Source organism: Eriocheir sinensis, chromosome 22 (genome assembly GCF_024679095.1).
Source record: "Eriocheir sinensis breed Jianghai 21 chromosome 22, ASM2467909v1, whole genome shotgun sequence".
In the NCBI taxonomy this organism is placed as follows: domain Eukaryota; kingdom Metazoa; phylum Arthropoda; class Malacostraca; order Decapoda; family Varunidae; genus Eriocheir; species Eriocheir sinensis.
In genome coordinates, this window is record NC_066530.1 from 8686913 (window position 1) to 8712951 (window position 26039).

Sequence of the window (26039 nt, forward strand, 5' to 3'; positions counted from 1 at the left end):
CTCTCTCTCAGGCTTAAAGAGTGTAATGAGAAGGAAAACAACGAAATGCAAACCGATTTTTAAAGTTGCCTCTCAGTACTATAACGTGTGTGTGTGTGTGTGTGTGTGTGTGTGTGTGTGTGTATCGATCCCGCAGTCAGCTGTTTACGTGTGTGTGTGTGTGTGTGTGTGTGTGTGTGTGTGTGTGTGTGTGTGTGTGTGTGTGTGTGTGTGTGTGTGTGTGTGTGTGTGTGAATCGATCCGGCAGTCAGCGGTTTACGTGTGTGTGTGTGTGTGTGTGTGTGTGTGTGTGTGTGTGTGTGTGTGTGTGTGTGTGTGTGTGTGTGTGTGTGTGTGTGTGTGTGTGAATCGATCCGGCAGTCAGCTGTTTACGTGTGTGTGTGTGTGTGTGTGTGTGTGTGTGTGTGTGTGTGTGTGTGTGTGTGTGTGTGTGTGTGTGTGTCTGTGTGTGTCTCTCTCTCTCTCTCTCTCTCTCTCTCTCTCTCTCTCTCTCTCTCTTGGCAAGAACAATTTAAAGAACAAAATCGTAAAGAAACAAACAAAATATCTGAATGGAAGAGCACACACACACACACACACACACACACACAGTAGCAGTAGTAGTAGTAGTAGTAGTAGTAGTAGTAGTAGTAGTAGTATAATATTGTTCTTATTATTGCCGTATCCCCTAAAATACTAACATTCACGTACAAACCCATCCCTTTGACAAAATTCTAAAGTCTAAACAATACCTCATCAATAAAGTAGATAATATAAGCAATACAAACAAAAGTAACATCCACTGATATACGAGAATGGCCAGGTATCACATAACCTATAACAAACGTAATCTACAGCGGCGTAAGCTATCAAACACTTCGGCGCCCAAGCACACATTGTTTGACAAGGCTTTCGTAGGGGTTGTGGGTATTTCCAGGGGTAGTTTCATGACCCTGGTGGTAGTTTGACTCTTCCTCTGTGCTGCGAACCTCAAGAAAACTCATTAGAACCCGAGTGATCTCCTTTTTGGCCTTTGGAAATAGGTGATGTGAGTACCGTCTGCGAATACCGTTGTTGTCGGCATTCCCAGGGGTAGTTTCATGTCCCTGGTGGTAATTTGACTCTTCTTCTTTACCATGAACCTCAAGCACTCTCATTAGAATCCGAATGATCTCCTTTTTGGGCTTTGGAAATAGGTGATGTGAGTACCGTCTGAGAGTACCGACCCAGGGATTATTCTCAAACGCCACTCACATTTGACAAGATTTTCGTAGTTGTCGGCATTCCCAGGGGTAGTTTCATGTCCCTGGTGGTAATTTGACTCTTCTTCTTTACCATGAACCTTAAGCACACTCATTAGAACCCAAGTGATCTCCTTTTTTGGCCCGTGGAGGTAGTTGATGCGAGAGGTGGAAGCGTCTGACAATACCGGGACGTGCACCCTGCCATACACGCCGCGCTCCCTCCCTGGCGGCGGCGGGGAGGGGGAGCGGAGTAAATGTGGGCGCGTGACATCGGCTGTTCCTGGAAACCTGCCGGGGCCCCCCTTCCAGGAACACAGTTCGGGCGAACTGTCAGACGTCGCTATGGTTACCCTCCCCCTCCTCCCTGCTCGCCGCCCATAGCTTCTTCAAGTTCTTCGCCCTTCTCAGCTCCTATTTCTAACCTGGTATAGTTAATTTCTTTTACCTTTTGTCTTCTGCTATAGTTACTCTTCTCCCTTCCCCTTCTCGTCGTCCCTTCCACCCATACCTTCTTTGTGATTCTTGTTTGCTATCTGTGTTTCCTCAATTCATATTCTTGGTCTAGTGTAGATGATTTCTTCTTCTAACTATTGTCCCTTGCTATGGTTATCCTTCTCCGCTTCTTAGCTCTTCTCTCTGTTCTTCCATTTCTTCACCTTTCTTGTTTGCTATCTGTGCTTCCTCAGTTCATCTCCTTGGCCTAGTGTAGTTGATTTTCTTTTAAATTGTCTCGCTATGGTTACCCTTCTTCGCCTCTTGGCTCTTCTTTCTGTTCTTCCATTTCTTCACCTTTCTTGTTTGTCATCTGTGCTTCCTCAGTTCATATTCTTGGTCTAGTGTAGTTGATTTCTTCTTCTAACTATTGTCTTTTGCTATGGTTACCCTTCTCCGCCTCTTGGCTCTTCTTTCTGTTCTTCCATATCTTCACCTTTCTTGTTTTGTCATCTGTGCTTCCTCAGTTCATATTCTTGGTCTAGTGTAGTTGAATTTCTTCTTCTAAATTGTCTCTTGCTATGGTTACTCTTCTCCGCCTCTTGGCTCTTCTTTCTGTTCTTCCATATCTTCTTCACCTTTCTTGTTTGTCATCTGTGCTTCCTCAGTTCATATTCTTGGTCTAGTGTAGTTGATTTCTTCTTCTAACTATTGTCTCTTGGTACGCTTCTTTGCCTCCTCCTATATAACTCGTTCTGTTCTTTCATATCTTCTTTCGACTTTCTAGTTTTCCATATTCACCTTCCTTCTCAGTTCCCATGCCCGTCAAGTGTTCCCTTCCCTTCACCGTCCTAGTATTCAGTTTCTCTAAGGATGTCAACTACTGTTTATCCCTTTTTACCCAATCTAACACTCATTTTTTTTTAGCTTCATTCGCCTTCCCTCTCAGTTTTTCCATCTCTCTTCCATCCAGACCCTTTTCGTAAGCTATATTCGCCTTCCCTCTCAGTTTTTCCATCTCTCTCCCATCCAGACTCTTCTTGTTAGCTATATTCGCCTTCCCTCTCAGTTTTTCCATCTCTCTCCCATCCAGACCCTTTTTGTTTGCTATATTCGCCTTTCCTCTCAGTTTTTCCATCTCTCTCCCATCCAGACCCTTTTTGTTTGCTATATTCGCCTTTCCTCTCAGTTTTTCCATCTCTCTCCCATCCAGACCCTTTTTGTTTGCTATATTCGCCTTTCCTCTCAGTTTTTCCATCTCTCTCCCATCCAGACCCTTTTTGTAAGCTATATTCGCCTTCCCTCTCAGTTTTTCCATCTCTCTCCCATCCAGACCCTTCTTGTTAGCTATATTCGCCTTCCCTCTCAGTTTTTCCATCTCTCTCCCATCCAGACCCTTTTTGTTTGCTATATTCGCCTTTCCTCTCAGTTTTTCCACCTCTCTCCCATCCAGACCCTTTTTGTTAACTATACTGATCTTCCCTCTCAGTTTCTTCCTTTCTCTCCTAAGCGACACCTTCTTCGTTAGTTATATCGCCTTTCCTTCTCAATTTCCCTCCCCGCCAAGTACTTCCTTCCCTCTGCCGTCTGTCTCTGGCGTCTCTAAGGCTGTGTATTGCCACCGTCACTGTCTTCGGGCAAGTCATCTTAGGTCCGTATTCTCTAAAACGGTTCCGCCTCTCACATCAACTATTTTCAAAGGCCGAGAACGAGATTAATCAGGTTTTCTAGAGCGCGTTTTTAGGTTCGTGGTAACAGGAGAAGGGTCAAACTACTATCATGGCCATAAGAGTACCCATGGAAATAAACAGAACTCCTACGAAAGCCTTGTCAAGTGTGTGTGCGTGGACGCCGAAATGGTTAAGAATTTGGCCCCACGTATAGTGAGTCACGGTTTCTCAGCCTTACCGCATCACGCCCCGGGCAAGAAGTGTTAACTCAGCGCTTCCTGAGGGCTGAACGGGACGGATGTACAGTTATAAGACTTTACCGCACTCTTTAAGCTGTGGGTTCGGGTTAGCAAGCAGGCTTGGCGACGTATAGATAAAAAGACACAGATAGATAGATAGATATAGATAGAGATAGATAGGGGATTCCGAGATAGATGATAGATGGTAAGAAGTAGATAGAGAGATAGAGAGAGAGGTACGTCCGCGTCTATCACAGTTCCTCGGAGAAAAACACTGAAGAAGAATGCGAAAAAGGAATATCAAGGAACTGGTAACGTACGAACAGGAATACATTTTTCACCCAGGAGTCATATTTTTAAACATTTCGGCGCCCAAGGACACACATATTTGACAAGGATTTCGTGGGAGTTTAGGCCATTTCCAGAGGTATACTTTAATGACCCTGGTGGTAGTTTGACCCTTCTTCTATACCATGAACGTGAAAAAACAATCATGAAAACTCGATTAATCTCCTTTTCGGCCTTTGGAAAGAGTTGACGTGAGGTGGAAGCACACAGCCACACACAGTCCCCAAGCACACACATTTGACAAGGATTTCGTGGGAGTTTAGGGCATTTCCAGAGGTATACCTTAATGACCCTGGTGGTAGTGTGACCCTTCTTCTGTGCCATGAACGTGAAAAAACAATCATGAAAACTCAATTAATCTCCTTTTCGGCCTTTGGAAAGAGTTGACGTGAGGTGGAAGCACACAGCCACACACAGTCCCCAAGCACACACATTTGACAAGGATTTCGTAGGAGTTTAGAGCATTTCCAGAGGTATACCTTAATGACCCTGGTGGTAGTGTGACCCTTCTTCTGTGCCATGAACGTTAAAAAAACACTCATGAAAACTCGATTAATCTCCTTTTCGGCCTTTGGAAATAGTTGACGTGAGGTGGAAGAACACAGCCACACACAGTCCCCAAGCACACACATTTGACAAGGATTTCGTGGGAGTTTAGGCCATTCCCAGAGGTATATTTTAGTGACCCTGGTGGTAGTCTGACCCTTCTTCTGTGCCATGAACGTGAAAAAAACACTCATGAAAACTCGATTCATCTCCTTTTCGGCCTTTAGGAACAGTTGAGGCGAGTGGTGGAAGCGTCTGAGAATACCGACCGAAGACTGTACTGAAACTCTCCCACGTGTTGAAGCTAAAAGAACGCTGAGGCGATGGTTCTTATTCCTATCCTGGCCGCAAAACATAAATGACCAACACAGTGGCGTTCCTGAGAGGGGGGGCGAGGGGGGGCTGTTTGAAATCGCCCCCCGGGCCCCAAAGTGAGGGGGGCCTCAAAATGCGAAATTTAACCATTGCTGCTATGGCAGGAGGACAAGCTAAATTCAGTGGCCCCAAAATGGTCAAGGGCCCCATTTATATTTGGACCCGAAAGACAAATTTGGGTCTCACTAAAGGGCCCCAATTTTCAATTTTGTAAACAAAAATGTAACAAAAATGTTATGTCAAAGAAATAGGGCTCTTCAGGGGCCCCCTTCCAATCATGGAGACCATTATAGACCTAGGAGGGTGGGTAACGTTGATTGGGGTAAGGGCAGGGCCCGGGGGCCGATCTAAGGCAATTGATTACTGAGGTGTCATATTGATTCATTTAACTCCCTCCACATCATATCGCCATCAGAGTACATTACTGTTATCCTCATTTTTACCATTTATCATTATGCTTAACTGGATTAAGTGGATCTTCAATTATTCAGTGTGCACCTAGTTTTAAGAAATAAAATGTCTGAAATTTGCATTTACAAGTGCCTTTAAAATGATTCTACAATTGCTCATATTCTAAAAATTTTCCCGGGGTGGGGGGGTGGGGGCTAACAGCACCCCACTAAACCCCGCAGCTGCTTTGGCTCATTGTGCTCGCCTCTCACCCCATAAGAGAGGCCCCAAATGGGAATGAGCCCCCCGGGCCCCAAAATGTCTAGGAACGCCCCTGGACCAACAGATACTTACATAGATTTACATAGATATTCAGACCACACGGCCTGTAAACCTGAGTGATATTATGTTAAATTAGATGCCGCCAAAACTTTGCATTTCTACTTTAGTGAATATTAACATAAATAGATAGATAGATAGAGAGAGAGAGAGAGAGAGAGAGAGAGAGAGAGAGAGAGAGAGAGAGAGAGAGAGAGAGAGAGAGAGAGAGAGAGAGAGAGAGAGAGAGAGAGAGAGAGAATAAAGAAAATGAAGAAAGAAAATAAAGAAATAAAAAAAATAAAAAAGAAACTGAAAACGAAAAATAATGAGAGAAAAAGGAGAATAAAAAAAATAGAGAAATATGGAAATAAAGAAAAATAAAGGAAGAAATGAAAGACAAAGAAAAAATGGAAAATAAATAACTAATACAAATAAAGAGGAGAGAGAGAGAGAGAGAGAGAGAGAGAGAGAGAGAGAGAGAGAGAGAGAGAGAGAATGCTGCTACCGACGTGTTATGATTCCCTTCCTCTCCCTCCCTTGTCCTATCCTGTCCCCTTCCGTCATATTCTGTCCCTTTTCTTTCCCAGTCCTATCCTGTTATATTCTGTTCTGTCCTGTCCTATCCTGTCTTGTCTACAGTTTTGGTCTCCCCACCATGTAAAGGACATTGCTAAATTAGAAGGTGTTCAGCGTCGGGCAACAAAAATGATCCCTTCCTTGCGCAACAAATCCTACGAAGAAAGGCTTTCCACCCTTAACATGTTCTCTCTTGAGAGACGTCGTCTCCGAGGAAAACTGATCGAATGTTTAAAAATACTTAATGGTTTCACGAATGTAGACAGATCAACATTGTTTATGATCGATGGCACTTTGCGTACGAGGAACAATGGCGTAAAACTCAAATGTAGACAAGTAAATTCAGACTGCACCAAATTTTTCTTCACCAACGTTGTAGTGCGAGAATGGAATAAGCTCCCACCTTCAGTGGTCCAGTGTAACACGATTGACTCCTTTAAAAACAAGCTCGACCGTCACTTCCTTCAACTTAACATTAACTAGAGTTGAAATGCAGCGTTTTGGAGCCTTCTGATTAATGTAGAATCACTTAGGTGGACAGACCACCTAGTCTGGGCCATGGGGTCTGTGTGGTCTGATTTTCTATGAAAATCTATTTAAAAATCTTGTCTTGTCCTGTCATATTCTGTCCTGTTCTGTCCTGTCTTGTTCCATCCTGGCCTGTCTTGTCCTGCCCTGCCCTCCCCTCCCTCCCTAGCCTGGCACAAAGTTTAATACCGATAGTCATTGTTAAAACAGTTAATTCTAGATGTTTTTTTTTTTTTTTGTGCAACAGTTGTGGGTCAGGAAAAGAAAAATACAAAGGGCTGAGTTCGACAATCTGCTAACTGGCTTTTATGGTTTATTTCGCTTTGCCCTCGAATTGCTTCCTTAACTGAAACAAATGAAAAATAAGAAAGGAAAAAACCGCTGGTAAGAAGGGACTTTCTGTAGCGGCGGCGGCGAGGACAGTAGGGGGCGGTGACCAGTAGGCTACCCGCGCCCCGCCCCGCCCCGCCCCGCCGCAAAGAAAGGGCAACGGCATCACATATTCACGTCTAACATTTATTTTCTATTATCGGCCCCTATGGCTGTTCCAGGAAGCCCCAGTGACAAGAGGGAAAAATGTGGAGTGTGTGTGAGTGGACGGAAGGGCGGAGAGGCTGGGGAAGGGAAGGGAAGAGAAGGAAAGGGGATTGAAGGGAGGGGATGGCAGTGCGAGTGAAGGGTGGGGAGGGAGGGTGGGGAAAGGAAGGGAAGGAGAGGGAGGGAAGGAAAGGCAGCGTGTATGTGCAGGGACGGAGGGGCGCCGGAGACTGGGGAAGGGGAGGGAGAGGCGGCGGAGGCTGGGAAAGGAAAGGGAGGGGAAGGGACGGGAACGTGAGTGGAGGGAGGGAAGGGAATAGAAGGCAGTGTGAATGGAAGGGGGGGGGGGAAGGGAAGGAGGGGCGGCGGAGGCTAGGGAAGGGAAGGGAAGGGAAGGGAAGGGAAGGAATGGGAAGGGAAGGGAGCATAAGTGGAGGGAAGGGCGGCGGAGAGTGGGAGAGGGAAGGGAAGGGGCAGCTTAGCTTACATTCGTTCCTCCTGCTTCCCGGCCCTCATCAAACCCGTTTTCTCTGAAAGGGGATCAAGATCTTTTGGATTTCCAGGAAATTCTCAATGAAGCTTCTGAGATTCTTGAGAACTTGGGATTCGGTCCTTTTGACAAGACCTCCGCGACTTTACCCTTTTGGAGGTTTCTTTAGACGTAACCCATTTCTATTTTGACAACTTGGGGTTTCTTCCTATATTTTATCAGGGAGAGATTACCCAACCAACAGCAGTGGGGCGAAGTGCGGGTGTGCTCTGTGCCCCGGCTGACACAAGCACGGTGTGGGAGAGGAGTGCACGACGGCCTCAGTGACCCACGCTAAGACGTGGCCGAGGGTACAGACAAGCGGTGAGGCGAGGGCGGTAATCCTGCCTTGGTGAAGAAAGCGAGTTAATAAGGGAAGATATGTGTACATTAGGCTGAATAATGGATTACATAAAAGAAGCGAAGCCTTCCAAACCGATTAAGGTCACGAGAATAAGAAGCAGAAGAGGGAAAAGAAGAACACGTGTTAATAGCACAAAAACTGTGCTAGATCGGCGTCGCATGACCCTCCAACCCCCCCCCCCCCCCAACAATTTATATTATGCAACTAGGGGTCTAAAATGGAAAATGCTGAAAAGTAAAGACGGCGCCACTATAAACACTTGCATGCACCACAACGAGCTGGGGCCGACATCAGGCCCTACTATGAAGGCCTACTGGCGCCACAGGCCAAGGCGTAAAAAAAAATAAATAAATAAATAAAAAAATAAAAATAAAAAATAAAATAAAATAAAAAAAAGCTGACTTTTGTTTATGATGCCATGTTGTAGGGTTCATCAGGGTTAATAAATATTATTATACAATGTCATGTCTACAATGCATGGGTAAGCCAGGAAAACAACTTGAAGAGAACAACAACAACAAGAAGATGGACAATCTGTTGATCGGCGTCCGATAAAAAGGACCAGTAAGAGAATCAGACGTTCGGAGTCGCACGACAATGGCGGATGCTTGCTGCGACCAAGGTAAAGGGAGGCAAGGTGTTTCTTCTACCATGGCTGCGACTTACGTTCGAGGGCGTTTGGCTTCCTACGATGTCGGAGATTTTCCAGGTGTTTAGCGGTAAAAAGTCAGTGCGAGCACTAATGTCACAGATATTTCCGATTTGCATGCCTCTCCCCTCCCGCGGCCCCGCAACACTCGACTTTTCACTCTTTCTCATCCCTGTTCTGTCCAAATCCCTTATGCAAGATTAACCACCATCTTCATTCATTTATCCCTTGCGCCGGTAAACTCAGGGATAGACTTCCTTCGTCTGTATTCCCTCCTGCCTACGACTTTAACTCTTTTAAGAGGAGAGTATCAAGACACCTCTCCACCCGGTATTAACCTTTCTTCTGGGCCTTTGTTCTGTTTTCTTTGGTTGGAGCAGCGTCTAGCGGGCTTTTTTGTTCCTGTTTTTGTTTTTTGACCTTGAGCTGCCTCCCTCGCTGAATAAAAAAACAAAAAAGCAGCGCAAGTCCGCTACGCCATAGTCGCCGACCACTTTCTTCAAAGCGAACGGGGTTTACTACGAAAAAAAAAAAAAAAAAAAAAAAAAAACATTATTAGGACGCGACTGATCTCCTATTCTCCCTTTGGAAATAGTTACTGTGAGAAGCAGAAGCACCTGAGAATACCAACAACATACACCTCCATGGACGAGTCACGAGACAGGCTTCCCTGGGTCAGTGGGTGCGTCTGGGACTGGGTGGAGGCGCATGTACTTCTTTGACGGGTTTTGGCAGCTCCAGAATAATAGAACACATCCTTGACTCATCTTGTTCATAAGCTTGTTGTTGTACTTGTTCTTTTTTGGGGGGGGGCTTTTTCTTTCTTCATCTTCACCTCATCTACATCTTTTTGTATTTATATAATTTTCCTCTTTTCTTCTTCTTCCTCTCTATTCTTCTTCATTTTCTTTGTTCTTCTTTTTTATCTTTCTTTCTTCAGATCTTCTTACCTTCCCTTCCTCTTTTTCTTCGTATTTCTTGCTCTTTCTTCCTCTTCTTTTACTTCTACTTTTTCTTTCTCTTTTTTTTTTTCCTTGGCATGTGTCGCTTTGAAAATCTTCTTTGGTTGAGGGTTGGTAGTTAGGAGTGATTGGTGATAACTAACTCCCCGTTCACACTGTGCCGACTCTGGGCCACGACAACCCAGCGACTCAGGGTACACGAGGTCTTGGGTGTGAAATGTTGATGTGTCGGAAAGAGGTCTAGAAACGATCGCCGGATGCTGAGTCGGCACAGTGTGAAGGGGGCCTAAAAGTCGCTGGGTTGTCATGGCCCAGGTCGGCATAGTGTGAACGGGGCCTTATCACCTCAATATTTCACACCTAAGACGTCACATATCCCGACAAGGCTTTCGCAGGAGTTAAGAGCACTTCCAGAGGTACTTTTATGACCCTGGTGGTAGTCTGACCCTTCCCCTGTATCATGAATGTAAGGAAACACTCATGAGAACCCGATTAATCTCCTTCTCGTCCTTTAGAAATACTTGATGTGAGAGTCGGGAGCATTTACGAATACCGACCTGAGTATGACAATCTGGCAACGTTGGTTTTCATGAGTGTTCTTCCCATTCACGGCGCCTTGTCAAACTATCACTACGCTCATAACACTACCCATGGAAGTACCTATAACCTCAACGAAAGCCTTATCAAATGTGAGTGTGTGAGCCCCGACCCAGAAATATCACAACTATTTCCAAAGACCATTAAAGAGATTAGTCGGGTTCTCATAAGTGTTTTTCAGGTTCACGATGCAGAAGCCTTGTCAAACTATCACTAGACTTATAAAACTACCCACGGAAATATCTACAACCTCTACGAAACCCTCATCGAATCTGAGTGTGTGAGCCCTGACCCAGAAGAAGCCTTTTCGAACTATCATTAGACTTTAAAACTACCCACGGAAGTATCTACAACCTCTATACGAAAGCCTCATCAAATCTGAGTGTGTGAGCCCTGACCCAGAAGAAGCCTTTGCGAACTATCACTAGACTCATAAAACTACCCATGGAAATACCCACAACCCCTACTAAAGCCCTATCAAAAGTGAGTGTCTAGGCTTGGTGTACGCCCCGAAATATTAAAGAAAAAGAAAAAAATGTTCCTGTTTTTAGTTCATAGTGCAGCAGCCTCGACAAACTATCACCATGGAAATACTGACACAACCTCTACGAAAGCCTTATCAAAAGTGGGTGTGTAAACCTCAAAATGCTTGAAAATATGGGTCAAAAAGGAGACCAATCAGTTTCTAATGGGAGTTTTCGCGTTCACAGTGCATAAGCCTTGTCAAACTATCACCCATGGAAACACTAACTCAACCTCTACGAAAGCCCTATCAAAAGTGCGTGTGTAGTCCCTGAAACGGTTGAGAGTATGGGTCAAAAAGGAGACCAATCAGTTTCTCATGGGAGTTTTCGCGTTCATAGCGCAGAAGACTTGCCAAACTATCACCCATGGAAATACTGACACAACCTCTACGAAAGCCTTATCAAAAATGGGTGTGTAGGCCTCGCAATGCTTGAGATTATAGAACCACAAAAGAGATAAATCAGTTTCTCATGAATTTCCGCGTTCATAGTACAGAAGACTTGACAAACTATCACCCATGGAAATACTAACACATCCTCTACGAAATTCTTATAAAAAATGGATGTGTAAGCCCCCAGATGTTTGAGAATATGGGTCAAAAAACAGATCAATCAGTTTTTAATGGGAGTTTTCGCGTTCATAGTGAATAAGCCTTGTCAAACTATCAGCCATGAAAATACTTACATAACCTCTACGAAATTCTTATAAAAAATGGGTGTGTAAACCCCGAAATGCTTGAGAATTTGGCCAACAAAGGAAATTAATCCGTTTCTCATGACTTTCCGCGTTCATAGTGCAGAAGCCTTGTCAAACTATCACCCATGGAAACACTAACACAACACCTACGGAAGCCTTATAAAAAATGGGTGTGTAGGCCAGGTACTAGGCTCTGAAATGGTTGAGAATATGGGTCAAAAAGGAGACCAATCAGTTTCTCATGGGAGTTTTCGCGTTCATAGTGTAGAAGCCTTGTCAAAATATCACCCATAAAAGGCCCTATTAATAGTGCGTGTGTAAGCCCTGAAATGCTTGAGAATATGGACCACAAAGGAGATTAATCGGTTTCTCATGTGTTTCCGCGTTTATAGTGCAGAAGACTTGTCAAACTATCACCCACAGAAACACTAACCAACCTCTACGAAAGCCCCATCAAAAGTGCATGTGTAGGCCCTGAAGTGCTTAAGGATATCTATGGGTCAAAAAGGAGATCAATCAGTTTCTCGTGGGAGTTTTCGCGTTCATAGTGCAGAAATCTTGACAAACTATCACTATGGAAATTTGGACACAACATCTACGGAACCTTATAAAAAATGGGTGTGTAGGCCCTGAAATGGTTGAGAATATTGGTCAAAAAGGAGATCAATCAGTTGGGAGTTTCCGTGTTAATAGTGCAGAAGTCTTGTCAAAATATCACCCATAAAAGGCCCTATCAATACTGCGTGTGTAAGCCCTGAAATGCTTGAGAATATGGACCACAAAGGAGATTAATCGGTTTCTCATGTGTTTCCGCGTTTATAGTGCAGAAGACTTGTCAAACTATCACCCATAGAAACACTAACCAACCTCTACGAAAGCCCCATCAAAAGTGCGTGTGTAGGCCCTGAAATGCTTAAGGATATCTATGGGTCAAAAAGGAGATCAATCAGTTTCTCGTGGGAGTCTTAGCGTTCATAGTGCAGAAATCTTGACAAACTATCACCATGGAAATTCGGACACAACATCTACGGAACCTTATAAAGAATGGGTGTGTAGGCCCTGAAATGGTTGAGAGTATTGGTCAAAAAGGAGATCAATCAGTTTCTCATGAATTTTCGCGTTCATAGTGCAAAGCCTTGCCAAACTATCACCCATGGAAATACTAACACAACATCTACGGAAGCCTTATAAAAAATGGATGTGTAAACTCCGAAATGCTTGAGAATTTGGGCCAAAAAGGAGATTAATCAGTTTCTCATGAGTTTCCGCGTTCATAATGCAGAAGACCTGACAGACTATCACCCATGGAAATATTGGCACAACCTCTACGAAAGCCCAATCAAAAATGAGTGATTAGGCCCTGAAATGGTTGAGAGTATGGGTTAAAAAAGAGATCAATCAGTGTCTAATGGGAGTTTCCGCGTTCATAGTGCATAAGACTTGTCAAACTATCATCCATGGAAATACTAACACAACCTCTACGAAAGCCTTATCAAAAATGGGTGTAGGCCCCGAAATGCTTGAGATTATAGAACCACAAAAGAGATAAATCAGTTTCTCATGAATTTCCGCGTTCATAGTACAGAAGACTTGTCAAACTATCACCCATGGATATATTGACACAACCTCTACGAAAGCCTTATCAAAAACGGGTGTGTAGGCCTCGCAATGCTTGAGATTATAGAACCACAAAAGAGATAAATCAGTTTCTCCTGAATTTCCGCGTTCATAGTACAGAAACCTTGTCAAACTATCACCCATGGATATATTGACACAACCTCTACGAAAGCCTTATAAAAAATGAGTGTATAGGCCCCGCAATGCTTGAGATTATAGGACCACAAAAGAGATAAATCAGTTTCTCATGAGTTTCCGCGTTCTTAGTGCAGAAGCCTTGTCAAACTATCACCCATGGATATACTGACACAACCTCTACAAAGTCTTATAAAAAATGAGTGTACAGTCCCAGAAATGGTTGAAAATATGAGGCTAGGAAAGAAAGGCCCATGATTTAAACTGACCCAAATGTAGCATACATAAGATCGCTTCACGTTTCTGATGGTGCAAAAAACATCTGAAGGAATATTGGGAAGAGAGAAGAGTTTGAAGTGAGTGGATGTAATAGAATACGATAGTGATGGGTTGATTTTGTACGTCCAGTGTGTGTGTGTGTGTGTGTGTGTGTGTGTGTGTGTGTTATAATGAACTAGAAGGAAAATAGATGGAAGAAAGAAAGGAATAGTGGGATGAGAGAGAGAGAGAGAGAGAGAGAGAGAGAGAGAGAGAGAGAGAGAGAGAGAGAGAGAGAGAGAGAGAGAGAGAGAGAGAGAGAGAGAGAGAGAGAGAGAGAGAGAATAATCAGTGGAGAGGAAACAAAACAAAACAAAAAAATGCTGGAAAAGAAAGTTAATAGAAAGATACAGAAGAGTAAAGAAGAAAAAAAAAGATAATGAAGAAGAAAGAAGAATAAGCGAGACAGGAGCAAAAGAGGAGGAGGAGGAGGAGGAGGAGGAGGAGGGGAGGAGGAGGAGGAGGGTGGGTGCGAGTAAGCCAATAGAAGTCTGTCAAAATTTATTCACTATTATTATTATTATTATTATTATTATTATTATTATTATTATTATTATTATTATTATTATTATTATCATTATTAACATTGCTTTTATTAATACTTTTCCGGGTTTATCATCTTTGGCATTCCTTCAATTAATCAAACTTTCTATTTCCATTTTTATTTTTTGTTTGTTATGAATGTTACATCCGTCAGCCTTTCCATTCAGATATTCTCTCTCTCTCTCTCTCTCTCTCTCTCTCTCTTGAGGAAATCGTTCACCTTTAAGACGAATGAACATTCCTCCCTTTTCTCTACTTCCTTCCCTACTCTCTCTCTCTCTCTCTCTCTCTCTCAATATGGTGCCAGGTAGAGCGGCTGGTGTTTCTTAATTAACACATCACATTTCAGGTAACCCAACACCTCTCGGAAGGGTGGACAAGAGTCTGTGGCTATACTTGGACGCTGTGGTAACCTTGCCCAGAATTGCGAATTGTGGTAACTTTGTCATGCATTAGAGTAGCCTTGTCGTGTATTCCGGTAATCTTGTCAAGATTTACGGCAACCTTGTCCTGAATAATAATAATAATAATAATAATAATAATAATAATAATAATAATAATAATAATAATAATAATAATAATAATAATAATAATAATAATAATAATAATAATAATAATAATAATAATAATAATAATAATAATAATAATAATAATAATAATAATAATAATAATAATAATAATAATAATAAGAAGAAGAAGAAAAAAGAAGGAGAAGAAACATGGATATGCAGGCAACAGTGAGACTATTACTCATTACGAGGTTGCCCGCTCTGGTGATTTAATCTGCTCGACAGCCACTTGGTGCCCGCACAGCAGATAAAAGCACTTCGGTATTCAGTTTACTCCTGACGCAATGAAATGACGGTCGATTCGATCTGTAAATGAGTTGATGGTATTCGCATTTACTACTTCTGAAGGAAGATTGTTCCAATGGCGGATGACTCGGTTTGAGAAGAAATTCCTGCCATTGCCTGTGCTACATAGACTCGCCTGAATGGGTAAACCGTGATTTCTAGTTCTTGAGTTGGTATGTAGTTAAAAAAAAAAAATTAGTGATCGACGAAAAGCAAGAACAAAAAAAGAAAAAGAAAAGAAAAGAAGGAGAAGAAGAAAAAAGGAAAAAAAGTCGTATCAAGACACATCTTCAGCCCAGCCTAATCCTTCCTTCCTCTCTAGTCCAATCTAATAATTCCTTCGACATCATCTTAAGTCGTGGCTATTCTTTAATAATCACCTTTTACCCTTAGCTTGTCCCCTTTAACCGTAACTAAGCAAATGGATAAATAAGCCTCGGTTACTATATTATACCTATGGGCAGGGCAGAGCAGGGAGGGGTGGGGCGGCATCCTAAAAGAGAGCCCTTGTCGGAGGAAGCAGCGGCTCGACCTGATGAACAAAATGACCGCCTCGTCCGCCACTCTGATGCCTGATTGGTGACTGTCATGCGATGGTGATGGTGGTGGCGGCGATATCTCATTCCTCTGCCCGAGCGACTCACCTACAGTCCCATTCCAAGCTCTCCATTACCAAGGTCCCGTTCTCACTGTGCCGACTTCGGACCACGACAACCCAACGACTTTTAGGCCCACCTTCACACTGTGCCGACTAAGCATCCGGCGATCGTTCCTAGACCTCTTTCCGATCATGTGCGACCCTTTCACATCAACATTTCACACCCAAGACCTCGCGTGTGAACGGGGCCTAAGATTGTGTGACTGTAATGAAAGGACCAAAGTCACTAATACTGTACCATGAATTAACAGAACGAAACGCTCATTAGAACCATACTGATCTCCCTTTTGGCTTTTGAAAATAGTTGATGTTTAGAGGTGGAAACGTTGAGAATATCGACACTGAGCTGCTAAGAAAAGATACAGCACTGGTCGAGAGGACGTGAAGCTCCAGGATACACAGGGATATAAGGAGACAACAAGAGACCAGTTAGCTCACACACGACGACTCCAGAGACCCAATTGTTATTCACCATCTGTCTTCTCCGTCCATAAACCTGTCTCCTCGTCTTTGCCAATAGCTTATCTTACTTTTATACGTGGTCACCATCTTCAAAGTTTTTCGTTTCATTCAATTCTGTGCCGCTCTTTTCGTTGGGCATATGGAGGGTGTAAGGGTTGGGTGGTTGGATGGTTGGGTTGGGCACTTTATTTCCTTAAAATCCTCAATGTAGGCCCATCATTCCTTCATCTCCCTCTTTTTCCTTTTTCCTTCCATACCTAAGCAAAGTTTTTCGTCTCATTCAATTCTGTGCAGCTCTTTTCGTTGGGCATACGGAGGTTGAAAGGGTTGGGTGGTTGGATGGTTGGGTTGGGCACTTTATTTCCTTAAGATCCTCAATGTAAGCCCACCATTCCTTCATCTCCCTCTTTTTCCTTTTTCCTTCCATACCTAAGCAAAGTTTTTCGTCTCATTCAATTCTGTGCAGCTCTTTTCGTTGGGCATACGGAGGGTGTAAGAGTTGGGTGGTTGGATGGTTGAGGACTTTATTTCTTCAAGATCTCCAATGTAACTTCATCATCTTCTACTCACTCTTCCTGTTTTCGTTTTACCTTCCATTTCTGAGCAAAGTTTTTCGTCTCATTCGGTCCAGTTCATTTTTTTTTTCTCCTCAAGGTCTCCAATGTAACTTCACTATCTTCTATTCGATCTCCCTTTTTCTTTTCACCTTCCATTTCTGAGCAGACTCTTTCCCTTCCTCGGTTCTGGGCATCTCTTCCCATCCGGCACTTTTGGTCATCGAGATTTGTAGTGTAACACCATATATTCATTCTCCCTCTATTTCCTTTTATCTTCCACATTTGGGCAACGTTTTTTCCCTCACTCGGTTCTTTGCGTTTTCTTCACCATCTTCTACTCACTCTTCCTATTTTCGTTTTACCTTCCATTTCTGAGCAAAGTTCTTCGTCTCATTCGGTCCAGTCCATTTTTTTTCTCCTCAAGATCTCCAATGTAACTTCACTATCTTCTATTCGATCTCCCTTTTTCTTTTCACCTTCCATTTCTGAGCAGACTCTTTCCCTTCCTCGTTCCTGGGCACTTCTGGTCATCGAGATCTGTAGTGTAAAACCATCTATTCACTCTCCCTCTATTTCCTTTTATCTTCTACATTTGGGCAACGTTTTTCTCTTATTCGGTCCTTTGCGTTTTCTTCCGTTGGGTGCTTTCTTTTTCTTTGAGACCTTCTATGAAATATCACAATCTTCAGTTCCATCTCCCTCGTTTTCTTTTATCTTCCACATTTGGGAAAAGTCTGTCCCTTCCTCGGTCCTCCACATCTCTTTCCATCGGGTACTTTTTTCCCTCAAGGTCTTCTATGTAACCTTCCCATCTCCTATTCCCTCTCTCCATTTCCGTTTACCTTCCATTTCTGAGCAAAGATGTTCGTCTCATTCGGTCTTTTGCATCGATTTCCGTCCGTCACTTTTTGTTCCTCAAGGTCTTCAATGTAACCTTCCCATTCGCTCTCCCCCTTTTCCTTCTACATTTTATTTCTGGGCAAAGTTTTTCGTCTCATTCGGCACTTTTTGTTCCTCGAGATCTGTAGTGTAACCTTCCCATCTTCTATTCGCTCTCCCTGTTTTCCTTTTACCTTTCATTTCTGGGCCGAGCCTTTCCCTTCCTCGGTCTTCCATCGGACACTTTTCTTCCCTCGAGATCTCTAGTGAAATCTCTCCATCTATTCGGTGTCCAACTTCTTTCATTTACCTTCTCTTTTTTTTCACTTTCCACCTCCATTTTTAGCACTTTCTCTTAACCATAGCTGGGCACGATAACAGAAAACCTTATTCCCGATACCCGATAACTTATAATGAAAAACCTTATCGGTGATAACCGATATTCGTTAACTGGAGACAAAAATATAGGCGATAACCGATAACCGATACCTGATATAAATCCACAATTCCGATACTAGCTAACGATAAGTCCGATAGGCGAAAACGATACTATATTGATATTTCAAATAAAAAACATAGATGAATTCAAATTTTCATTATCTGTATTTTACAAAACCTGAAAACCACACGTTGACACGTACATATGGACGGTAATACTAGAAACGCCTGAACCGGTGTTGTGTTGTTTGCCGTCCCCACCGTAAAAAGCTGGCGCTTTTGTTTACAAAAACTGGTCTTTCGTGAACTGACTCATCACTACTTATTCAGTTATTCTTACTTATCACCATTAACACTTTAACAGTCACTTCAGCAAAGAAGCACTGAAGCACTGGGAACCGGAACACTGGCACTCACTCCGTCACTCGAGACGCAGCTGAGAGGATACGCGCCACGTGGTAACACAAGCCGCTGGTCTCTGTTTGCGCTCTTTACAATGGGATCACAAATTTCAGGCAGTGAATAATCAATTTTGGGCAAAGTTAAATGATTTTTCTCTTTGATATGGTGATTTTTAAGTCTAACAAAAAAAATAATAACCTAGTGTTTTAATGTTGATGATCTAAGTATGAAATCTCTTCACCGAAAAAAATTCATACCCCGAAGTTTTTTCATACAACACCGGGCGCCCGGGCCACGCATGCGCAGTAGGGAGGAGACAACGTTTTTTTCTTCTGAGAGTCGGAAAAAAAATAGCGATTATAGCTATATATATATATATATATATATATATATATATATATATATATATATATATATATATATATATATATATATATATATATATATATATATATATATATATATATATATATATATATATATATATATATATATATATATATATATATATATATATATATATATATATATATATATATATATATATATATATATATATATATATATATATATATATATATATATATATATATATATATATATATATATATATATATATATATATATATATATATATATATCCATCTCACATTCCTCGCTACGTAACCTCCATTTAAATCTGCACGTCTACCTTATTGCGTCTCATGATGGTGGGCGAACAGAAGTGCAATCTCTCCATCTATTCGGTCTTCTTTTTCTTAACCACTTCCACTTCCATTTCACATTCCTCGCTACCTCCATTTAAATCTGCACGTCTACCTTTTTGCGGCTCATGGTGGGCGAAGATGAGCACACAGAGATGAACACCGTAGCAAGGCGTCTTCTGCAACACCAAGAGAACTGCAACTAGCTCTCGGATCCCCCCTCCACACACACACAAACACAGAGACGCACATCCTAGCATTAGTCTCAAGTGGGCGAAGGAGGAAAGAGTTGACAGTGAAATACCACCAGGCAACGCACACAGGCTCCAAACGTTTTAGAAAGAATGCGATGACACCAGGCGACCAAACAACCCTCCCGTGGCTCTATAAGGACTGATGCTGGCGAAGGCGATGCTGACTGGGTATCCCCCCGCAGAGCTTGAATAATGATAATGATACTTCTAATCAGCGTTGGCAAATTATCGTACTCTGAACAATACATTTATCATTTTAAGGCTCCAAAACTGTCACAACCACGCAAATAATGAGAGGAAATTAAAGTCATCGTAAAAACTCTTATATATTGATGGGTTTCGTTCTTTTTTGCTATAGTTATCGGTCAGAAACTACGAAAATGCAATAGGCTGAGTACGATAATTTGGCAGCGCTGCTTCTAATCCTTCTCCTCCTTCTCCTCTTCCTCCGAGAAGTTTATGGATGTAGAGTCGCACCGAATCTTTTTTCTTAATGTTACGATGAAATTAGTGTTGCTATAGTAAATAACGGTAGTCTAGTAACGTGAATATAATACTAAGGTTGGTATTACAAGACACTTTGCCATCTCACATCACCTATTTCTAAAGGTCAAAGAAGGGATTAATCAGGTTCTAATGAGTGTTTCTTTAGGCTCATGGTACAGAGGAAGGATCAGACTACCACCAGGGTCATAAAATACTCCTCGAAATGCCCACAACTCCTAGGAAAGCCTTGTCAAATATGTGTTCTTGGGCGGCGGAATGTCTCATAATACGACCCTAAGACAACGAAGAAGACGCAGACACTTTTACTAGTAGGAAAATATGTACGTAAAGTCATTCTAGAACCTTTTTTCGTTAATGTTACGTTGGAATTTGCGTCGCTATAGTAATTAACGACACTCAGTAAGGCAAACGTCATCGTAAAACATAAGAAAAGCGCGAATAGGTCCTCGTAATGGTAGAAATGAACGTATGGAAAGTCAATCCGAACTTTTTTCTTGATGTCACGTTATTTGCGTCGCTGTAGTAATTAACGACTCTTAGGAACGGGAAAAACCATCGCAAGACACAAGAAAGACAATATATACTCTGTTTAAACCTGTACGTATAAAAAGTTATTCCACGTCTTTTTATCGTTAATGTTACGTTGAAATTCCCGTCACTATAGCAACTTCCAACAACCAAGTTACGGTAAAGTTCTTGGGTGCATAAGTTCACTATTTGCCAAGGCTTTCGTAGGAGTTTTGAGCATTTCCAGGGGTAGTTTTATGACCCTGGTGGTAGTTTGACCTTTCTTCTGCACCATGAACCCGAAAAAACACTCATTAGAACCCTGCGCATGGCTTCGGTGCTCAACTCCGTCGCACGCAGATAAGGTAAACTGATTCGTTAGACATAGGAAAGAGGCACAAAGCATGACCCAACCCGAGCTTACTCCAAGAGGTTCAAACATGCCCAGAGATGCCACAAAACGAACCTTTCTGACCCCGGCCTGATGGCATAGCGGAAGGATTGTTGAGGAGGAAAGATATAGAGATAAAGAGGAGAAGGAAAGGAAGAAGAGAGGAGAGCAAAGGACGTGAAGAAACAAGAAGAAGCAAGGAAACAAGAGAGTCAAGAAAACCAAAACAAGAAAGGAAGGAAAAAAAGAAAGAAAAACGAAAAAAAACAGAAAACAACCCGAAGACAAAAGAAACAAGAATAAGAGGAAAAAAACGAAAAGAAAAAAGAAAAAACAAGGAAACAGAAGAGAGAAGAAAGGAAGGAGAGAGTAAAAGAAGGAAGGAAGCTGAGGAACGACAGATAAAGAGAGGAAAATGGAAAGGAAGGAGATGAGAAAGGAAACGAGGGAGAACGAAAAGGAGGGAAAGAAGAGGAAGGAGAGAAAGGACATGAGGAACGGCAGATAAAAAGAGAAAGGGAAGGAAGGAGAGAGAGAAAGAAGAAAGGAAGCAGAGAAGTGACAGATGAAGAGAAGAGAAAAGAAAGAAAGAATGTAAGGAGGAATGACAGTTGAAGAGATGAAAAGGGAGGAGAAAAGAAAGGAAGGAGAGGAAGGAAGGATATGAGGAGGAACAACAGATAACAAGCAGAGAAAGGACAGGAAGAACGTGAGGAATGACAGATGAAGAGAAGAAGAGGGAGGAGAAAGAGAGAGGAGAGGAAGGACGTGAGGAGGAACGGGAGAGAAACGGAGGAGAAAGGAAAGAAAGGAGAGAGGAAGGAAGGACATGAGAAGGAACAACAGATAACAAGCAGAGAAAGGACAGGAAGAACGTGAGGAATGACAGATGAAGACAAGAAGAGGGAGGAGAAAGAGAGAGGAGAGGGAGGACGTGAGGAGGAACGGGAGAGAAAGAGAGGAAAAAGGAAAGGAAGGAAGGATATGAGGAATAACAACAGATAACAAGCAGAGAAAGAACAGGAAGGAAAGAGGAGAGGAAAAGGAAATCAGGAGGCAAGGGTCATATTCTCAAACATTTCGGCGTCCAAGTTCACCTATTTGGCAATGCTTTCGTAGGGGTCTGGGGCATTTCCAGGGGTAGCTCTATGACCCTGGTGGTAGTGTGACCCTTCTTCTGTAACATGAACCCGAAAAACGCACTCATAAAAACCCGACTGGTCTTCTTTTTGGCCCTTGGAAATAGTTGATGTGAAGGGTGGAAGCGTTTGAGATTAAGAAGAGGAATGGCAAATGAAGAGCAAGGAACGGAAGGAGAGAGGAAAGGAAGGAAGGAAGGAAGGAAGAAAGGGAGGAAGAAAGGAAGGAGAAAGAAAGATAGGAAGAAAGGAAGGAGAAAGGAAGGGAGGAAGAAAGGAAGGAGAAAGGAAGGAAGAAAGAAATGAAGGAGAAAGGAAGGTAGAAAGAAATGAAGGAGAAAGGAAGGGAGGAAGAAAGGAAGGAGAAAGGAAGGGAGAAATAAATGAAGGAGAAAGGAAGGTAGAAAGAAAGGAAGGAGAAAGGAAGGGAGAAAGGAAGGGAGGAGAAAGAAAGGGAGAAAGAAAGGAAGGAGAAAGGAAGGGAGAAAGGAAGGGAGGAAGAAAGGAAGGAGAAAGGAAGGAAGAAAGGAAGGGAGGAAGGAAGGAAGGGAGAAAGAAATTAAGGAGAAAGAAAGGAAGGAAGGAAGGAAGGAAGGAAGGAAGAAAGAATGGAAGGAGAAAGGAAGGGAGAAAGGAAGGGAGGAGAAAGAAAGGGAGAAAGAAAGTAAGAAGAAAGGAAGGGAGAAAGGAAGGGAGGAAGAAAGGAAGGAAGAAAGGAAGGGAGGAAGAAAGGAAGGAGAAAGGAAGGGAGAAAGGAAGGGAGGAAGAAAGGAAGGAGAAAGAAAGGAAGGAGAAAGAAAGGAAGGAAGGAAGAAAGGAAGGGAGGAAGAAAGGAAGGAAAAAGGAAGAGAGGAAGAAAGAAAGGAAGAAAGGAAGGGAGAAAGAAAGGAAGGAAGAAAGGAAGGAAGAAAGGAAGGGAGGAAGAAAGTAAGGAGAAAGGAAGGGAGAAAGAAAGGAAGGAAGAAAGGAAGGAAGAAAGAAAGGGAGAAAGAAAGTAAGGAGAAAGGAAGGGAGAAAGGAAGGGAGGAAGAAAGGAAGGCAGAAAGGAAGGGAGGAAGAAAGTAAGGAGAAAGGAAGGGAGAAAGGAAGGGAGGAAGAAAGGAAGGAAGAAAGAAAGGGAGAAAGAAAGTAAGGAGAAAGGAAGGGAGAAAGGAAGGGAGGAAGAAAGGAAGGGAGGAAGAAAGGAAGGAGAAAGGGAGAAAGGAAGGAAGAAAGGAAGGGAGGAAGAAAGGAAGGAAGGAAGGAAGGAAGGAAGGAAGGAAGGGAGAAAGAAATGAAGGAAAAAGGAAGGGAGGAAGAAAGGAAGGAGAAAGGAAGGGAGAGAGAAAGGAAGGGAGAAAGAAAGGAAGGAGAAAGGAAGGAAGAAAGAAAGGAAGGAGAAAGGAAGGAAGAAAGAAAGGAAGGAGAAAGGAAGGAGAAAGGAAAGGAGGAAGAAAGGAAGGAAAAAGAAAGGAAGAAAGGAAGGAGAAAGAAAGGAAGGAGAAAGAAAGGAAGGAAGGAAGAAAGGAAGGGAGGAAGAAAGGAAGGAGAAAGGAAGGGAGGAAGAAAGGAAGGAGAAAGGAAGGGAGGAAGAAAGGAAGGAGAAAGGAAAGGAGGAAGAAAGGAAGAAAGGAAGGGAGGAAGAAAGGTAGGAGAAAGGAAGGAAGAAAGGAAGGGAGGAAGAAAGGTAGGAGAAAGGAAGGAAGAAAGGAAGGGAGGAAGAAAGGAAGGAGAAAGGAAGTAAGGAAGAAAGGAAGGAGAAAGGAAGGGAGGAAGAAAGGAAGGAGAAAGGAAGGGAGGAAGAAAGGAAGGAGAAAGGAAGGGAGGAAGAAAGGAAGGAGAAAGGAAGGGAGGAAGAAAGGAAGGAGAAAGGAAGGGAGGAAGAAAGGAAGGAGAAAGGAAGGGAGGAAGAAAGGAAGGAGAAAGGAAGGGAGGAAGAAAGGAAGGAGAAAGGAAGGGAGAAAGAAAGGAAGGAGAAAGGAAGGGAGAAAGAAATGAAGGAGAAAGGAAGGAAGAAAGGAAGGGAGGAAGGAAGGAAGGGAGGAAGAAAGGAAGGAGAAAGAAAGGGAAGAAGAAAGGAAGGAGAAAGGAAGGAGAAAGGAAGGGAAGAAGAAAGGAAGGGAGGAAGAAAGGAAGGAGAAAGGAAGGGAGGAAGAAAGGAAGGAGAAAGGAAGGGAGGAAGAAAGGAAGGAGAAAGGAAGGGAGGAAGAAAGGAAGGAGAAAGGAAGGGAGGAAGAAGGATTGTACACTCTTATGGATAAACAACAAGAAATTAAGCTTTAAATTACCATACATCAATACTCTCTCTCCCTCAGCCACCAGAGAGAGAGAGAGAGAGAGAGAGAGAGAGAGAGAGAGAGAGAGAGAGGAGGGGCGAGGGTGAAGGCTCTCCCCTCCGTCTTCCAGGAATTGAGCTGTTGCCATATCCCACACTCTCTCTCTCTCTCTCCTATACAGCAGTTGCTTACACACACACACACACACACACACACACACACACACACACACACACACACTTCTTTCTATATTCCCCTCTCTCTCTCTCTCTCTGCATTCAATTCAGGTTTAAGAGCAAACCAACAGTTATGGACCGTTAAGTCTGTATGGTCTCTCTCTCTCTCTCTCTCTCTCTCAATATAATTAATCTCTAGATTTGTATTTTGTTATATGTATCTGCGGCTGCGGTGTTATGGACTCTTTCTACATGAGTTAATGGCGTTGCCGATCTCTGCAGGCGGACAAAGATTCTAATCTTTAAGTCGCTTGTGCTCCTTGTCCTACTGTGTGGCTGAGACATGGATACTGAATAGTGACTTGGACAGGCGTATCGATGCCTTTGGCACCAAGTGCCTTCGCAGGATCACGGGGTATCGCTGGGATGACATCGTGTCCACCCAGCGACTACGTGATGAGACTGAATCAATGGTTAATCGAGGCCTGTTACCAGCCTGGTCCGTGAACGCCAACTCCGGCTATACGGGCACGTGGCGCGCCCCCCGGACGTCAATCCTGCTCACAGGGTTGTTTCTGCACGAGACAACCGTGAGTGGAGGAGACCAAGGGGATGCCCACGTAACTACATATGGCTGGGGTAGTTCAGCCGATCCTGCCGGGAAGGACTTGGGATGGACAAGGCGGCTGCGTGGGGGCTTGCTCGTGAGGACCATCGGAAATGGAGGCGGCGAATGAGTGAAGCGACGACCCCCCGGACATATGCTCCCCATTAGTTAGTTAGTTGCAATTGACATTCTCTCTCTCTCTCTCTCTCTCGTTCCGGCTTTTAGTGGCCTCTATGCGTCAAATTAATTCCACTTTCTCTGCTTTAGAACACTCCCAAGGGATGTTTTAGTGTGTGTGTGTGTGTGTGTGTGTGTGTGTGTGTGTGTGTGTGTGTGTGTGTGTGTGTGTGTGTGTGTGTCAAGAACCTTATCTGACAGCGTAAAAAGGAAAAAAAAAAAAATAACCAAACTCCTATATTTTCCCTTAATCTTTTTTTTTTATAATTTCCTGAGAACTTGATTCTGTTTATTCGGATAAAAGCAGTGGATAAAAGGGTAGCAATTATTCTGCAGTATTAGGAAAGGCTGCAGCGTGAACCAGACACAGAACACTTAGAAAAGGATAGATCATGTATGGTTTTTACTTCATATTCATTGTGCATGGCCTAACTTAATACACTCCCACCTTCTCAGAAGTAACAATAACGTGTGAAACAAAGCCTGGCAATCACTCTGCAGTATTAGGAAAGATTGCAGCGTGAACCAGAGACACAGAACAGTTAGAATAAGATAGATCATGTACGGTTTTTGCTTGACATTCAAAATAGCATAACTTAATACACTCCCATCCTCTCAGAAGAAACAATATCATGTGAAAGAAAGCGTAACAATCACTCTGCAGTATTAGTAAAGCTTGCAGAGAGAACGAAAGCCACAGAACACTTGAAATAAGATAGATTATGTATGGTTTTTGCTTGACATTCATAATAGCATAACTTAATACTCTCCCATCCTCTCAGAAGCAACAATATCATATGAAACAAAGCGTAATAATCCCTCTGCAGTATTAGTAGAGCTTGCAGAGAGAACGAAAGCCACAGAACACTTGAAATATGTTAGATCATGTATGGTTTTTGCTTGACATTCATAATAGCATAACTTAATACTCTCCCAGCAATATTGTGTGGAC

At 42.9% G+C, this 26039-nt stretch overlaps 1 protein-coding gene across 3 annotated transcripts in view; it reads right to left on the reverse strand.

Moving 5' to 3' along the window:
- LOC127001999 (uncharacterized) overlaps positions 1 to 26039 on the reverse strand; it is a 120384-nt gene that overhangs the window by 12964 nt on the left and 81381 nt on the right. Inside the window, exon 1 of one of the 3 annotated variants that reach the window (XM_050867307.1) lies at positions 19190 to 19729. The exons of the other annotated variants lie outside the window; for them this stretch is intronic. Within the exon in view, the coding sequence (XP_050723264.1) occupies positions 19190 to 19334 (145 nt within the window). The 5' untranslated portion in view covers positions 19335 to 19729. Of the gene's footprint in view, positions 1 to 19189; positions 19730 to 26039 lie in introns of those variants that run through there. 3 annotated transcript variants of the gene reach the window in all.